The sequence below is a fragment of the Corylus avellana genome, chromosome ca7, assembly GCF_901000735.1.
Source record: "Corylus avellana chromosome ca7, CavTom2PMs-1.0".
Lineage (NCBI taxonomy): Eukaryota > Viridiplantae > Streptophyta > Magnoliopsida > Fagales > Betulaceae > Corylus > Corylus avellana.
This window is the reverse complement of record NC_081547.1, coordinates 24,788,366-24,804,427: the sequence shown is the minus strand read 5'-3', so window position 1 is coordinate 24,804,427 and position 16,062 is coordinate 24,788,366. Positions and strand designations below refer to the sequence as shown.

The following is a 16,062-nucleotide window of genomic DNA, read 5'->3' as shown; positions in this document are numbered from 1 at the left end:
ATGCTTCTGATCCTCGTGATTCTCTTATCAGTCTCCAAACTGCACGACATTTTTCTTTCTACATACGAGTTTATTGTCGTGAAAAGGTCTCACCACGTGGCACTGTTTTTCATGTTTAACATTATCGTGGTGATCATGGTAATCTATCATGGGAGTAGTACTACCACTGTTATGCCATCCGTAGAAGATTTTGATTGGTTCATTTCTTTGGATTATGATGCGTACAGTAATAATTCTGAGGAGGATGGTGATGATGATGATGAATTTCATGGTTATGATGGCTATGACGAAGAGAATGATGATGATGATAATGATGATGATGATGATGATAGTGAAGATGAACAGGAAATGAAGGATTTGGAGAGGAGAATTGAGGGATTCATAGCCATGAACTATAAGCAAATTAAGGAGAGAGCTTCTTTCAATGGCAGAGGTGGTATCCAGCTCTAGCGACTAGCATGCATAAAGACAACATGATGGCATGGCATGGCTAGTTTTAAGGTATTTTTGATCGAATAAAATTAGTACTAGAGTAGGGGTTTCGTATAATTGTAGCCTATGAAAAGGCATATTTTTTAGCTTCCTTTTTGTAAGGTTTTGAATTAACTTGATGAAAAGGCATATTTTTCCTATTTTTAGAGCTATGTTATGTATGAGACTATTATATAATTTGATGATGTCACAATAAAAATTAATATAAAAGAGTTGATTTTTACTACTATAACATCTCAGTTAATTATATGACCGTTGTGTACGTAGCAGTCCCGTAATCATGTTTTATTTTTCAACAATTTTTCCAGGATCATAATGATCTATAAAATTAATACAATCACATTGTCATGGCATTATTATAAGGAAAGACACATGTATGCCTTAAACTCATAAGGCACTTAACATCTTGGGAAAAATTCTTGTGCAAAATGTCATATCTTAGGTCCATTAAAAACCTAAGATAGAGATTTCTAATAATAATGTGTGGAGAGAAAGAGGGACCAAACCGTTATATAGAAAATCTTTATAGTCTTCTCGTCACATATTTTTACCCTAATTAGGGTTGTTAATGACATGCATCCGATTTACCATGCATATCAAACAAGAATTTTATTCTTATTCAATATTTAAATTACCTTGTATCTCAAAAGCTTAAGCCGATAAGAATGTATGAATTTAATTATTTAATTTAAATAAATGATGAAAATAATTTTCAATCCCATATTTCACCTATCTCCGTGGACGAGTGAATTCACTATTGGATTATGGGTCCTACATATCCAATTGTAGATTCCTAGATTTACGAAAGGAATGGTTGGAAGCTAGATGGCGGCTGGGAGAATGATGTGTAATATGACTATTTTATTTGAAAATGATGTATAATATGACTCTTTTATTTATATTCTAACATTCATCTTCACGTGTGAACACAAACGTACTCCCAATTAATATTAGGTGATGACCATTGCATAGAATACTTAAGAAACAAAAACCGACAATTTATAAAAGTCTCACGACAATTTATAAAGTCCCATCTCATGTTTCATCAAAGTCTTGATAAGGACTTTTTTTTTTTAATTTTTTTGTTTTTTTGAAGGTATTGATAAGGACTGTACATTAGGACTCAATAAATGTGAAAGAGTTGTATAAATAGACCCGTGGATAATTATTTATATATTACGATTTCGAAGAGTAAATAACCTTATAGAGTCTTATAAATAGTGAGAATTGTAATTTTAGCCCTGATAATGTTGGGGCCAATTGCAGTGCTTATAGAATGATTCTTCATGATCATCAACAGGGGTAGTTGGCATTATCCACCAAAATCACATTAATATACATGTTTGAAAAATAATTTTAACCCAAAAGTAGGGGTGTTCATGCGGTTTTAGTAATCGCTTTGTAATCGTTAGTAATTGCTTTTAAAAGCTGTTAGTAAAAATCGCTAACCATTAGTGAGTTTTTGAAAACCGCTAACCGTTTTTTTAATATATATTAAAAGCTTTTTAGTAACTGGGTTTTCTTTGATTTTCATATTTGTATTACTTTGGGTTAGGAATTTGATCATCCTGATTATTTTCATATAACTATGTTCTTTTTTTTTTTTTTTGGTTGATACCGATAGCATTTGGGTTTTTTAGATACCCTTTACATTTTTTTTCTTTTTTTTTTAATATGGTCTCATTTTGGAGCAAGCCCAATGTAGTATATCGCAACCTACATGCTTGTTAAATAATGCATATTTTGATGCCAAAAAGGCACATAAAAGGGCAAAATAAGCCCAAAACGGAAAATTGGACCAAAAGGCAAAAAAAGAAAAAAGAAACTGAAAAGGAAAAAAAAAAAAAAAGTGGAAAAAAAATTTAAAGTGAGCCCAAAATAAGCCCAAAAAAGTGGTTAGTAAAAAAAGCAGTTAACCGGATGCAGTTAACAGCTAACCAGGCTTAACCGCTTAGTGGTTGGTAAAATGTACTGACCGTTTAAGTGGTTGCGGTTAGCAGTTTTGGCCACTAATTGCTAACCGCAACCGCATGATCACCCCTACCCAGAAACCTAAGCTAATGGTGTAGGTCTGCTCATGTATATTATCTACTCATTTTTTTAATTTTATTTTATTTTTCTCAATGCGAAACTCAACACTTACAACAAATCTCATATTCCTCATGTATAAGTGTCTTCCATATTAGTCTAACTCCTCTTCACGTGTGAGTTCCTCAATCAAACCAAACACAATTTTTTCCAATTATAGACATCCAGACAATTTATCGGAATCAAATCAAATGTGTCAAAGATCCAAACATTCGTTTAAGGAAAGTTGAACCATAGCCATAGAAACAAAACCAAATGATAGCTTAGAGCATCTCCAGCAGTAAGAGATATTCTACCTAGTCAAAAAGCACAATTCTCTATTTTACTTACTCATTTTTTAATATCAACTCCAATAGATTATTTATTTTATTAAATATTATTTTTTAATTTTTTTTTTTTTAAAAAAATTTGCGACCGCTTTTGCATCATCTTGTAAATTGCAATAGAATTGATTCAAGCAGCATACCTGTGTGTTATTTTTATTTTTTTTCCATTTTTAGTTTGTCAATTATATGCATGCTATTCAATTTTTTGAAGAGTTTTTACTGATTCAAAAGACTTAAATTTGTATCATAAATTCATGAAGAGAGAAGAGAGAAGAGAGAGAAACATTGAGGGAGGGAAAGAAGAGAGAGAAACATTGAGGGAGAGAGAGAAAATAATGTGGAAATAATATTATATTTAACAATCTAGTGTGCTACAGTGAATAACAATATGAAGCTATTCACTGTAGTAGTTAAGGTATACTAATTAATATGAAACTATTCTGTTGGAGCAAAAAAAAGGACAAAAATAGCTAAATTTAGCTAATATCTCTCTTTTAACTACACTACTGAAGATGCTCTTAGTAACTAAAGAAATGCCTCAACATGAGTGACTTGACTTGATGAGAACCATGCAATGCAAGTCTCTTAGTAACTAAAGAAATGCCTCAACATGAGTGACTTGACTTGATGAGAACCATGCAATGCAAGTCTCTTCAACACCCTACTTTGAAACTTGTCAATCACGTTAGGACGGTGATATCTTCAAAAAGTCAATAACCATGCTTGACTCCCGTTTAAAAATGAAAAAGCCCAAAAAAATTAATGACATACTCAATGTATGGCTATTTGATTTGTTTGTTAATGTTGTTGTACGCTTGAAAAATCTAAAGCATTCATTTTAAACTAGTTTCCAACATGTGTTTGACTATTAGCAAATCATGTTTTCCTAATTATTATTATTCTTTTTTTTTTTTTTTTTTTTTTTAAATAGACTAAAGGTAGCCATAAGAACTCAAGAAGTTGGTACTTAAGATTTACATAGTAGTACATTATTCATTGAGCATCCAATTAGCTAGAAAGGGACCTAGACAAATCTGCAATGCAGGGTAAACCACATGCGTGTCCTTTCAAGGTTGTTCGAGCTATAGCTTAGTTCTAGCCTCACTCATGAGTCGGGATTAATGAAAATGAGTCTCATCCTCCTAGTATTGTGTCCGTGAAAACTCTAACTTATGTCTTTCCTCTCACACAATCATTTAGGAGTAAGCCTTTTGTGAGAGCATCGAGATCTTCGATAGATGTTCTAAAACCTTTATATTGTGTATATTTAGCTAATATAAGGCAAAAATCACATCCAACAGCTTGTCTTTTTCTTATTATCTAAAACATATATTTTGGTTTTTAATTAGTTACTTTTGAATATAACTATACATGCATATAGATGAATATTAACCGCAATTATCTGCTATTCACAATCATTCGCTGCTATCGTACTCTAAGGATTTGCTCATCTTTGTGCTTTCTTCTAGGCTCATGTCTTGAATTACACGTACTTTCTACTAATACATGTTGTCCACTTGTTTTCTGATGTCGTTGTCTTGTTAGTTTTTTCCATTAAATTAACTTCCTTTCCCTCATATTCATGTATCTATAAATGCATCTAGACCTATATATGTTTGTTTGTATAAGACTATCTACCATTGTATGTAGATATTAACTTCCTCAAAGTCAAAGACACCAAACTAACTAACATTTAGGATGTCTGGATTGGGCTTTTTAGTTTAGCTTTTATTTGCTTTCTATTTTTAATTTTTGTTGTAATTTATTTTGAATGAATGAAAGTACTTATAAACTAAAAAAAAAAAATTAAAAAAAAAAAACTAACATTAGGAGTGGTAGAATACATTAGAAGGATAAAAATTATTTATCATAAATGGAGATTTGTTTATTGGAATTGATTATTATTATTATTATTATTATTTGATTATCATAGTTATTTGATCGGTGTTTTTGGTATCATTTTCGTACTCATTTCTTGTTCATCTTTTAAAAAAAAAAAAAACCCAAATTAACAAAAATTCACCATTGAATTGTAAAATTTACCCATCTCTTGGACAAGAAATAAGCAAAAAATGAAAACCAAACATTTCTCTAGTTATTTTATTTTTACCTATCCCAATTCTCCTATAAATATGAAGAAATACTTTATTTATTTTTATTTTTATTTTTATTTTTATATTTGTTGTCCATCTCTGTACAATTTTTACTGCAAATCAACATTTAGATTTGTGGGACCAATAGTTGATTTTCAAAAGAGGTGGACCACATATGTCTAAGAGATGTACATGTAGCACATCTCATAAATATGAGTAATTTTGTAATGGAAATATTATCAAGCAATTAAGAGCAAAAAAAAAAAAGTATTCCTATTGAGCTTTTTCTAGTGGCAGATGTAAGAATCTAATACCAAATTACCCATAAATTCTCTTATCTCCATTTTCTATTTCTTCTGTTATTCTCTTTATTGGATTAAAATACAATAATGATTTATCACAAATTCAATTGTGATTTTATAGCCTGATCAATTTTAGAGGGAGGTTAAAAAATATGAAATAACATTTAACATTATTTCCCTAGCACTCCTTTGTGGGGAATTTGAAGGGAGGAGGGGTTTATCTCCAAGTTTCAATCTGTTTTATAATTTTTTTTTTTTTTTTCTCCAACGTAAATGGAATTATTTTCGCATTTTTTTTTAAATAAAAAAAAAATCCGAAATGTTACTCCGTCCACAAACTTCTAATTACGGATGTAATGAAGAAATGACAACTAACAGACTTCCCACAAAAATCAAAATAGAGAAATAATAAAATTTTATTAGTTTTTCACTATCTTTTAACTATATATTTTCATTGTGAATAAATGAATTTATCATTGAATTTGTGTAAAATCCACGTGAGTCTACAAATTTAATGGCTAATATTTATTAAAAAAAAAAAAAAAAATCTAATGGTTAATATATTAAATTTATATATAAAAAATATTTAAAAATAATTGTGCAATACGCCTTCACAAAATATTAGATAGAAAATTCTTCCGTGCCTTTGTCAAATTATAATCTACATTTAAAATTTCATTAATTAAGGGCCACTATTATGGACAATTGTCAAAACAAAAAAAAATAAAATAAATAACAAATAAAAACCAAACAATTTAAAAACAAAAGGAAAAAAAGGAAGAATGCCTGGACAGAAAAAGTGAAAGAACATAATAATACAATTATCGATAAGGTGTCATATCCTGACTAAATTTACAGAAGTCCCAAAAATGATCACCGAAATCTGTATCTCAGACCCTCCATCATCAAAGATACCTGGAATTCAACAAAACAGTAATCAGAATAATCCAGTAAAGAGGCACTTCACACTAATGTAACATGCAGGGACACACAGCTATGATTTCTTATTGAGGGAGAAGAGAAAGTATGAAAAAGAAATATATTAAGATTTAAGATTAAATTGGTATATATATACAGTTTCATTTAGTGTTAACAAAATATAATCGAAGACACAAAATTGTTGTTTCTTAATATGTTCCAATTTTCAACTCAATCACTTGTTAAAATGGAACCCGACATTGTTTTAGATTCCCAAAATCATTGAAGATTGAATCTATACTAACAATTCAATAGGACCCAGCTTTTTGTCCCAACATTCACTGAAAAAATCATATACATGCATAGATTTCTTCCTCGTCATTCTCTATCAGCATCGACCAGAACAGAGCATAGCCGCAAAGGAGAATGAAAACTTAAAAAAGAGGAAAAAAAAAAAGTGAATGTTCATCATGTTATTTTAAAGTCCAAGTACCATAAACTACTTACAGCGCAAGCTCGTCAGGAGCAGCAATTCTTGATTAGTCATCATGTTCATCTGTAACACTCCAAAGCAACCTAAGAGAGATTTTACATTGAAGGGAACACACAATTTCACCAAAGTTGCTCTAAAAGTATCAACAGCAATTACCAAAAGTATAATAACAGCTATATTATCAAAATACCAGAATAGAGAGAGGAAGAATAGGATAAGAAGATAGGCGATCTTAAAGAACCGCCGCTTTTTCTCCCATCTCAACTGGTTATAGATCTCAGTTACATCAACCAAGTGTTGTCGCCGAATGTACCTGATTAAAGGATTACAAATCATCTCAGATGCATTTATTGAGCTGGGGTTGGATTATGAATTAACAAAAACTTGCTAAATTATGTGAAATCTGAAAATGCATGTATGTGTGCAAGTGCTTGGCCATGCCAAATAAAGTTCAATTGGTCTTGTGAGTGGGAAAGATGACCCACTGATATTCATCAAATGCATAACTTTGTAAAACTTGAATCAATAGTTTGGGATAAAAAGAAAAAAAGAACAATTGTTGTGCATATTTCTGACATTTAGGAAAGGCATTGAAAGTCATCCTTAGTTGGTTTTAAGTTGTAAGTTAAAAGCTATAAATCAAGGAATGTGTGTCATGACAATAATAGAACTACTGCACGATTCAAGTTTCATGCTTTGATTGATGTGATCTACACACACCAAAAAAGAAACTACTTCTTGAGTTCTAATCTTGGATGACCATATATATATTGTAAATAGATCATGCTGAATATTATTAAATTTTGAGTAGGACTACAACAACCCCTGGGATTTCACAATGACCTTCCCCCTTCAACTGGAATATACAAAAACCTCTTTGGTCATAGCAGAAGGGCAAACAGCAGTAAAAGGTAAAGCTATATTCTGATCACACCATTTCTCAATGAAAATTATACCTTTATGTTTTTTTATAAGTAATTCAATTTTATTACTTATCAAAATAATAATAATAATAATAATTCAATTTTATTAGAAAGTGCAGAAAGGTACAACCCAAATGCACATGGAGTATATAAGAGAGACACCCAATTAGGGAGAAGAAGAAAAAGAACACAAATCTAGAAAATCAGGAAAATTAGAAAAATGAGAACTATTGAATGCAGCCATCCACCCATAGAACGTTTTGAACAATATAACTTTTAACTCTACTACCATTCTCTACAATCTTTAAAATTTCGGGCGTTGCATTCTCTCTAAATACACCACATCAAGCGTAGGGGAATCATCCTTCATACTTCTATAATGAAATGGTTACTAGAATGGCCTCTCAAACTAGCCAATAACTGCACCACCTGTTGGGGCATGACCCATTCTATCCTGAAAAGGCGGAAAACCGAAATCCACAAATCTCTAGCTACTTTGCAATGTTGCAAAAGATGATCAATGGATTCTTTACTCTCTTGCACATGTAACACTAATCCATCACTATGACATGTTGTTTCCTTAAGTTATCCAAAGTCAGGGTCTTCCCTAGTGCTGCTGCCAAATAAAACAAAGTCACTCTTGAGGGGGCCTTGTTCCTCCAAATGCTCTTACAAGGGTAAGCAAGATCAGCTAGGGGCTAAACGCATTATAAAAATATCTAACATTGAATGTCTCGCTTTTGGAAGGGATCTGGAAAATCATACCTTTTAAAAGTTTCAATGTTCGGCCTTTGGAAGGGATCCAGAAAATTATACCTTTTTAAAGAAACTTTTTAAAACCCAAATTGGAAATTGACACTTTCTATTTCCATTTCAGTTCTTAAGGGAATGCTTGGAATATGAAAAATGTACTATTTAGCATGCAATCAGCAAATAGGTCAGTGTCAAGGCGATCACTAACAAGAATGGGACATCTTCATGGCTTATCCAACCTAGGGACAATGTCATTACAGGACACTAAACCTTGGGGACGATCATTGTAACATCCTCTCACTCTATTGACAATTAACAATGAAGGATCATACTTATCTGATATCTCAATAGAGATCGAACATATCCAAAAAGTTATCAATCTTCATTGAAATGACAGTCGTTGATAACTCATGTGGATAAATGACTGTGAATTGTACCCTTATTTTATCTATATTTGCTTCTTGCAAAGTAAAAGGATCTGCCATGATATGACAAACCAGAAGGATGAATTCATCTGAATGCAATAACTAATTTCCCATAACGTCCCCCCATCTGTAATTAGATGATGAAATATATATGCCACACTTACAGTTGCAAATAGTTAACACGGAAGACCCTTTTTCAAAGTATTACTCACATCATGGTATTAAATCACATGAAAGTAACTTTTAAAGTGCATAACACAATCATGTTGGTGTCTTCGAAAGAGGAGACAGATTATATGAAATTCATTCACAATTTGTTGCCGAGGAGGGTGAGAAGAGAACTTACAATCTCACATTATAACAGAGGTACGGGAGAGAGAACAAAAACATAAGCCAATTTCCCGTTAGAAGATAGAAGAAGCATAAGACTCCTTGAGCTACAAACTCTGGCACAATAACCATGTTTATCCGAGATGCTGAATCATATGGATTGACATAGTCAAACTCTAGGTCCACCAAGCACATAAGCTGCAAAAGATCCTCAAAGCTTAATCTTAATCTTCTTAAAGTTTTCAAAGAACACTAAACAAAGCACGGCAATACATCAGCCCAGTCGTTGACTTTAAAGCTCTTGCTACTTGAACTATGTTTTTGTAATATTTGATTATCATCGTTTTACACCAAATAATTTCTTTTTCTTTAGGCCAAGATCAAAAACCCTCTCACATGATCATAGATGGTAAAATGACACTTCTGTAGGCAAAGCCGAAATTAACCAGATGCAATAATGCCAAAATTGTTAGAGTTCTTCTGCATAAAAATTTCATTTCCCTAAAAGATTTTCCTTGTTTTCCAACAATTTTATGAAATACCCAAATTTTTGTTTATTTCACAGCCATAAAAATGCTTCTCTAACACACTCAGTAATTTGAAAGCAAACTTTTTGATTTTCAAAAGAGGTGTTCGAAAATCAGAACCAGAAGAGAAATGGAATTAAAAAAGGTACTGAATTGTGAATCCAGCATTGCTAGCGATGAGTATAGTCACAGAAGTATTTACCAATTGCGAATACATCAAAGATTAAAAGTTCAAAATAGAATAACAAAAAACAGAAGAAAATCTGATTGGGTTGAGGAATCAAACACCTGGAAACCGAGGGTGCATAGCAGACCTACAATGAAGAAGAAGGACAAGAGCCAGAACCACAGGGCAGCCATGGCCCTTCTACTCTCTCTCTCTCTCTCTCTCTCTCTGTGCGTGTGTTCTCGATTTCTGTGTTTTTGTTTTGCTCACGTTTTGATTTCACTGCACTGGTGGAAAACTTTCAACTTTCTACTGTCCAGGAGGGGAGCATGTGTTTTATACAGTATTTCTACTTTTGGAAAGGGAACAGAAACTTGCCTGATCCAATCCTCACAGTGGGCCTATAATAATTGGGCTGATTTATCCATTACGGCCCACTTATAGGTCACGACGTCGTATTAGTTTGTTTTCTTGAAGGAAAAGCCAATTGAGATCTGAACATTAGAAAAAGTTTGTTTTGCTTTCTTTCCTCACCATAGTTCTTCTTCTCTCATTGTTCTTTGCTCCATCAGGTATCAACGAATCATGACGAAGCAGCAAGCTAACTGGTCTCCATACGACAACAATGGCGGGTACTCTCTCTCTCTCTCTCTCACTCTCTCTCTCTCTCTATTTGTACGTTGTTCAGTTTTGTTTGGCACGATGTTTTTTTTTTATGTATAGTTTGTGGTGTATGTACTCGTTATGTGCAGATCTTGCGTTGCAATTGCCGGAGCTGATTACTGCGTTGTCGCGGCCGATACTCGCATGTCCACCGGTTACAGTATTCTCACGCGCGATTACTCCAAAATCTGCAAACTGTACGCTCCTTTTGCCCCTGTATTTTTTTTTTTTTCCTTTTTGGTTGTTTAAGTTTAGGTGGTTTTATTGGTTTTTTTGGGGGATTGATTGAAAAGATTTTGATTGGTGGGGGTGGTTTTCAGCTTTAGTATTTGGAGATTGAATTGGTTCTCCCGCATGAGTCGGATTGTATCGAATATCAGTCTCGTTGAAGTACAAATTTCGGATTTTGGGTTGGCACAATATTAGGGGAAAATCTTGTCTTACAGTTTTTTGTTTTTTTTATGAATAAGCTTCACTTTACTAATAACAATTCAGAGTACAAACGAACTCCAGAGGAATCTGGAACTCAGCCACAAAAAGAGGCTGAACTCAAAAAACGTCTAATAGCATACCATACAAAAATCAACAACAACGCCAGAACACGCTACTGCATTAACAACCTATAAGATCTACCTTGTTGGTACAACACCCTTATCCTTTCTCCTTGTGATAGTCTCTCACAATCTCCTGAGCTAGAAGAACATTCTCTGAAATGCCTCGGTTGGGAATAAATGCAGTCTGATTCTTACTAATAAGATGATCCAAGCTAGGCATCAACGGGTTAGCAAGAATTTTAGTGATACACTTATACACAACGTTGCAACAAGAGATGGGCCCATAATCACTCATTCAAGAAGGGTTAATCTTCTTGAGAACTTTTTTTTAATTTTTTATGATGACGGGGAACCTTGACAAGGTAGGGCCCTTCGGACCCACTCCTGCAGAGTAAACCTCAGACCCGTGCACCGAACCCTCGAAAGTTTCCCTACACGGATCAGAGTTAATCGCTGGTTTTTACGCCAAGGGGTGTGGCACCAAGGGGGAGTTTGCACCTAGCATGTCTCGAACATGGGATCTATGGGGTGATACTCCCTAAGACCACAAGCCTCAACAACTATAATCTCTTCTTGAGAGCTAAAGAGATTATAGTTGCATTAACCTCTTTTAATAGTTTACCACTGCTAAAAAAGGGGTTGAATAGCATCTACAACATCATTGCCCACCATAGACCATGCCTTTTGAAAAAATATATATTAAAGCCAATGGTCTTGTCTTACAGTTTCCTTATCTATAATTGGATATTGGGTGGACAAATAATTAGAAGTGGGATTCTTGTGATTTTCGGAGGAGGTTATAGTTTAGGAATTTTAGCAATGTCAGGTTGGGCATAGAAGAAAAGTATAGAAGCGAAAAGCTTCATACAATTCACAGAATAGGTAATTTAGGTAGTCTTGACTTCAGTGAATATATTACAGGGAAGTTAATTCTTTGACCTTCATGTTTTGCTTGACTCAAATACATATGACTGGACCATGCTTCTTATTTAAAGGAAGAAAGAATATTTGAGTAACATATTGCTCTGCCAAGAATTTTGGTGTGGATTAGTGGTTGCTACTTGGTATTGGAATAAATACCTGATGTCTTGAAGCAGTGTAGGATAGTTTTACCTTTTCATTCATCCATGTGGATAACTACTAAATGCTCTGTTAGGACAATGGCAGTTAAATAAGCTTATTTGGTGTCTTTTTACTAGTTAGATCTGTGTTGTTAAATGTAAGTTTATGGTGATACAGAAGTAGTGTGAAATGGTTTTCAATGAGTGACACGTGACTGAAGTAAATTTTTATTCTGTTGTTGCTTAGTGACTTTGAATCAGCCCTTTGTTTTCATTTTGCTCATATTTTATGGACTCTTTGCACCTGATAGCAAGGTTCTAAAGCTTATGGAAAGAGGCTGTAGATCAATTGTCAGGGTTCCGATATAATCAGGTCATGTCTAACATTTTTCTTTCCCTTGACCTTGCAGAGCGGACAAGTGTGTAATGGCTTCTTCTGGTTTTCAAGCTGATGTGAAAGCCTTACAAAAGCTCTTGGCAGCTAGGCACTTGGTGAGGTTTCAAAATATCTGTATTTAATATATCTTCTGCAAGAAGTACATTGGTTGAAGTTATGTTTTTAGGTCTGTAATTTAGGTTGGAATCACCTGGCTTTCGAACATTCCTCATAAATAGCTTTTCCAACATTTAGATGCAAATTTTTAATGTTTGTTACTCCATCTTCCTGTTGGTTTTGGTTAATTGGTATATAATTTAAAAAGGGGGATTTTTTCTATTAAATTTAATGTTTGTAAAAACACATGTAGGTCTTGTATGGTTTGAAGTTTTTAATTCTCGTTTCTGTAGACATTGTTTTATTGGATATAAATATGGGGACATGAAATTGAACTCATGCCTAATCTACTGATATTCTTTCTTGTATACAGATCTATCAGCAACAACACAACAAGCAGATGAGCTGCCCTGCTATGGGTCAACTGCTCTCTAACACCCTCTACTATAAGCGTTTCTTTCCGTATTATTCCTTCAATGTTCTAGGTGGCCTTGACAGTGAAGGTAAACTACTACAAGCTTTAAATGTCATTTTCATGCCCTTTCTTTGTATTGACGCACTTTTCTTTTTTTCTTTTTTTTTTCTTTTTTCTTTTTTGGGTTTAATTCCAAAACTACAGGAAAGGGTTGTGTCTTCACTTATGATGCTGTTGGTTCCTATGAGAGAGTTGGATACAGTTCCCAAGGTTCTGGTTCCACACTGATCATGCCCTTTCTGGATAACCAACTGAAGTCTCCCAGCCCTCTCTTATTGCCTGCCCTGGTGTGTTGTTGTTGACTTAAATTATGGGTTTATGTATTTTTTTCAGCATCTATATGTTACATATGCCTGATTTTTAAACTGTGACCTTCAGGATGCTGTTACACCACTTTCTGAATCAGAAGCAGTTGATTTGGTTAAAACTGTTTTTGCATCTGCAACTGAGAGGGATATATACACTGTAAGTTTTTGGTTCTCTACAATTCTGCCCTTCTGTGGGAGGTTTCTATTTCTCTTTTTTAACAAGTCGTGGATGTTTTACAGGGAGACAAGCTTGAAATTGTCGTCCTAAATGCTGAAGGTATTCGTCGTGAATACATTGAACTCAGGAAAGACTGATTTCTGTCCTGAATTGTTGTGCTGGTCTTCAAAGCAAAATGCTGAAATTGTATGAAATCTTTGATGGTATTGCCATGGTGGTTTTTTCAGTGTTCTCATGACTCGTCAATTAAGTTTTAGCTTGTCAACGAGTTCAATATGAACAATTGCATTTCCTTATGGGAATTGTTGAAGAAGTGATGCCTGTTTTGGACATGAGTTTCCTGTATTATATATCTCCACCTGTCTTTGCCCCAAGTTTATACATTTAAGTCTAACACTCGTCAAATTAGATGTGCTAATGATTTATGAATGATCTCCATTAATTTGGCGTTTGAGTGACATAAATTTGATATATATCTGCTTTATATAATGTCTGGTAGAGAGAACCTTTGAAACGTTATTTAGAGCAACCCATCACCCTTGTCATCACCGCACAAAAGCATGATTCTTTGTGACATTCATTCTTCAGGTGATGGGTTGTACTTTGTGACAAAAGCATGCTTTCATATTATGCACATTATCTTTATAATATTTTAGTTTCAAAGCTGCATTGCCTCGGGTGAAAGAGTTAAAAAACTGGTACTAGAAATGCAAAAAAAGATTAGAAAATTTCTTTTGATCTAGCCTTTAAAGCACCATCAGTACATGATTATAAAAATTGAGGGTTCGATCGGTATATAATTTATTCTTGTTGTATAAGCAATGCCCCTCAAAAGCTGTCTTCAGACGCCCATCCTTTCTTTTCCAACTCTTGTCGCAATGCCTGTTAAGAATTCCAGAGACCATATAAATTGACTGAGGAGTTGCTTTTCACATAACTATGAATGTAAACCCACTAACAACATGAGATTGTTTATTTAAGATGCTTACGTTTATTTAAGATGCTTACCTTGATTCGCTTTCTATTGATATCAAAATCATAGTTTCCCAACCGTGATGCCGATCGGTACTCCACTATCGAGTTCTTTCCCGGTGGAAACCAAAATTCAACATCATCAACAAACTGTTGGAACAGAAAAACACCTAATGTTTCCAGTTCTTTTTGAGAAAAAAAAAAAATAGGTTCATGATAGGATATTGGAGACAAGTTACACCTACCCCGAGTATGTGGCTTTCGTATTCCGTTCGAACATAATCAGCCTTCTTTTCCACTATCCGAGGTGTAAACTTGTCCGGTTTCGTCGATTTTATCTGTAAGATGAATTTTAGGATCTTGATTCAGCTTAGTTCAAAGTTCAGAAAGGTTAAATGCTAATTGCTATTATGAGGCAGTTAAACCACTCTCAGACAAGTTGTTGTTTTACCACTTCGACTAGTTCCTCCATTGCTTCTTCTCTGCTCACAGGCTTTTTCCTGCCGCGGTTGTAGTTCCTATAAAAGTAAAAACCAACGTGCACAACGTTTTCATTGACCTACTAGTGGAAGTCGCATTTCTCAAGTGTTGGCAAGAAAAAAAAAAACATAATAGTTCCTTTTGAACATGTTATGTAGCAATCACACGAGTCCCACGAGTCCCACGTGGTCGGCTCCTTGGCTCCTATATGCTTTTCACTTTCTGGTCGGCTCATATAAAAGGAATTTAAGAAAACTTTGTCCATTCCAAATTGTTATCTTTTATTATTATTATTATTATTATTATTATTAATTGCAATTATATCACTAAAAAAATTATTAAATAAGGAAAAATGGGAAAAGTTTTACCAGGGTGGGGCATAGTGAACGACATCACTGACATTCTCCGACGTTGAGATACAGTTCTTGGTAGCCGGACAAAGTGCTAGTGCCGGTGGGTTTTTCTGAACCCCCAAATACGCAGGTTTTTTTCCGCTGCATCACAATCCACAATCGTAAAATTTTTAAGGGTGTTAATCAAACCAATCGGTGAGCTCGATCAAATAATTTCCCGACTAGGACCGAGATGACAAATCTAAATTACCATTTACCAATGGGGAAAGAAAGAAAGAAAGATAAGGAGCACAAAGAAACGTACCTTAAGCTGAAGATGGCTCCAATTACAGCTAATTCGCTGCTCCTCAGTACAATTTCCCTTCAAAATGCAATGCTTCAACAAACCAAATCTTGCTCTGTTTGCATACGAGTGAGAGAGAGAGAGAGAGAGAGAGAGGGTACCTTCGGCCAACATGGTCAGTGGGTTGGTCGGGTTGCTTCTGAGAAAGAATGACACGGGGAAGGGTGGAATTCTTGCAGGATTTCTTGTGATTCTTGTAGAAATAGTGAATGCTCGGTGATGCCATTGAAGCCATTGTCAAAAGCTCAGAGCTATTATCCGTGCGTGCGTGTCTCTCTGCAACCGGCGCTTCTGTCCCACGGATTTTATTGTTCTCGCTTCTCAGCGGGCGGGCCGCCATTGGGCC

The 16,062-nt window shown here is 34.3% G+C and overlaps 4 protein-coding genes across 4 annotated transcripts; 2 read left to right on the top strand and 2 right to left on the bottom strand.

Annotated features, from left to right (window-relative positions):
- LOC132188050 (uncharacterized) lies at positions 1-450 on the top strand. The gene has a single exon (XM_059602464.1). It carries the CDS (start codon positions 1-3, stop codon positions 448-450), a length of 450 nt encoding a protein of 149 aa, XP_059458447.1.
- A 5,620-nt stretch (positions 451-6,070) lies between these two features.
- Positions 6,071-10,129, bottom strand: LOC132187186 (protein cornichon homolog 4-like). The gene is made up of 5 exons (XM_059601407.1): positions 9,959-10,129; positions 9,160-9,341; positions 6,903-7,025; positions 6,727-6,795; positions 6,071-6,216 (listed from the first exon to the last, which is right to left on the bottom strand). Exons 1-4 carry the CDS (start codon positions 10,028-10,030, stop codon positions 6,759-6,761), a joined length of 414 nt encoding a protein of 137 aa, XP_059457390.1. The 5' UTR covers positions 10,031-10,129; the 3' UTR covers positions 6,071-6,216; positions 6,727-6,758.
- A 195-nt stretch (positions 10,130-10,324) lies between these two features.
- On the top strand, positions 10,325-14,041 carry LOC132186803 (proteasome subunit beta type-1-like). The gene is made up of 7 exons (XM_059600868.1): positions 10,325-10,468; positions 10,589-10,696; positions 12,525-12,606; positions 12,981-13,110; positions 13,227-13,369; positions 13,461-13,547; positions 13,631-14,041. The coding sequence occupies exons 1-7, from the start codon at positions 10,422-10,424 to the stop codon at positions 13,703-13,705; spliced, it is 672 nt and encodes a 223-aa protein (XP_059456851.1). The 5' UTR covers positions 10,325-10,421; the 3' UTR covers positions 13,706-14,041.
- A 255-nt stretch (positions 14,042-14,296) lies between these two features.
- On the bottom strand, positions 14,297-15,981 carry LOC132186805 (uncharacterized). Its single transcript, XM_059600869.1, has 7 exons — positions 15,818-15,981; positions 15,678-15,734; positions 15,389-15,514; positions 14,992-15,058; positions 14,786-14,878; positions 14,577-14,690; positions 14,297-14,450 (listed from the first exon to the last, which is right to left on the bottom strand). Exons 1-7 carry the CDS (start codon positions 15,949-15,951, stop codon positions 14,397-14,399), a joined length of 645 nt encoding a protein of 214 aa, XP_059456852.1. The 5' UTR covers positions 15,952-15,981; the 3' UTR covers positions 14,297-14,396.
- Between the last annotated feature and the right edge of the window lie 81 nt (positions 15,982-16,062).

What these genes read in the sequence shown, in the direction of transcription:
- LOC132188050 (XM_059602464.1), top strand. Translation starts at nt 1, where the DNA reads ATGCTTCTGATCCTCGTGATTCTCTTATCAGTCTCCAAACTGCACGAC.
- LOC132187186 (XM_059601407.1), bottom strand. Translation starts at nt 10,030, where the DNA reads ATGGCTGCCCTGTGGTTCTGGCTCTTGTCCTTCTTCTTCATTGTAGGT. An exon ending in TATGCACCCTCGGTTTCCAG is followed by an intron (nt 9,342 to 9,958) that starts GTGTTTGATTCC and finishes GATCTTTTGCAG; the next exon opens with CTTATGTGCTTGGTGGACCT. An exon ending in TTCTTCCTCTCTCTATTCTG is followed by an intron (nt 6,796 to 6,902) that starts GTATTTTGATAA and finishes AATCTCTCTTAG; the next exon opens with GTTGCTTTGGAGTGTTACAG.
- LOC132186803 (XM_059600868.1), top strand. Translation starts at nt 10,422, where the DNA reads ATGACGAAGCAGCAAGCTAACTGGTCTCCATACGACAACAATGGCGG. An exon ending in TACTCCAAAATCTGCAAACT is followed by an intron (nt 10,697 to 12,524) that starts GTACGCTCCTTT and finishes TTGACCTTGCAG; the next exon opens with AGCGGACAAGTGTGTAATGG. An exon ending in TCTTGGCAGCTAGGCACTTG is followed by an intron (nt 12,607 to 12,980) that starts GTGAGGTTTCAA and finishes TCTTGTATACAG; the next exon opens with ATCTATCAGCAACAACACAA.
- LOC132186805 (XM_059600869.1), bottom strand. Translation starts at nt 15,951, where the DNA reads ATGGCTTCAATGGCATCACCGAGCATTCACTATTTCTACAAGAATCAC. An exon ending in ACGAAAGCCACATACTCGGG is followed by an intron (nt 14,691 to 14,785) that starts GTAGGTGTAACT and finishes CTGTTCCAACAG; the next exon opens with TTTGTTGATGATGTTGAATT. An exon ending in TCAATAGAAAGCGAATCAAG is followed by an intron (nt 14,451 to 14,576) that starts GTAAGCATCTTA and finishes AATTCTTAACAG; the next exon opens with GCATTGCGACAAGAGTTGGA.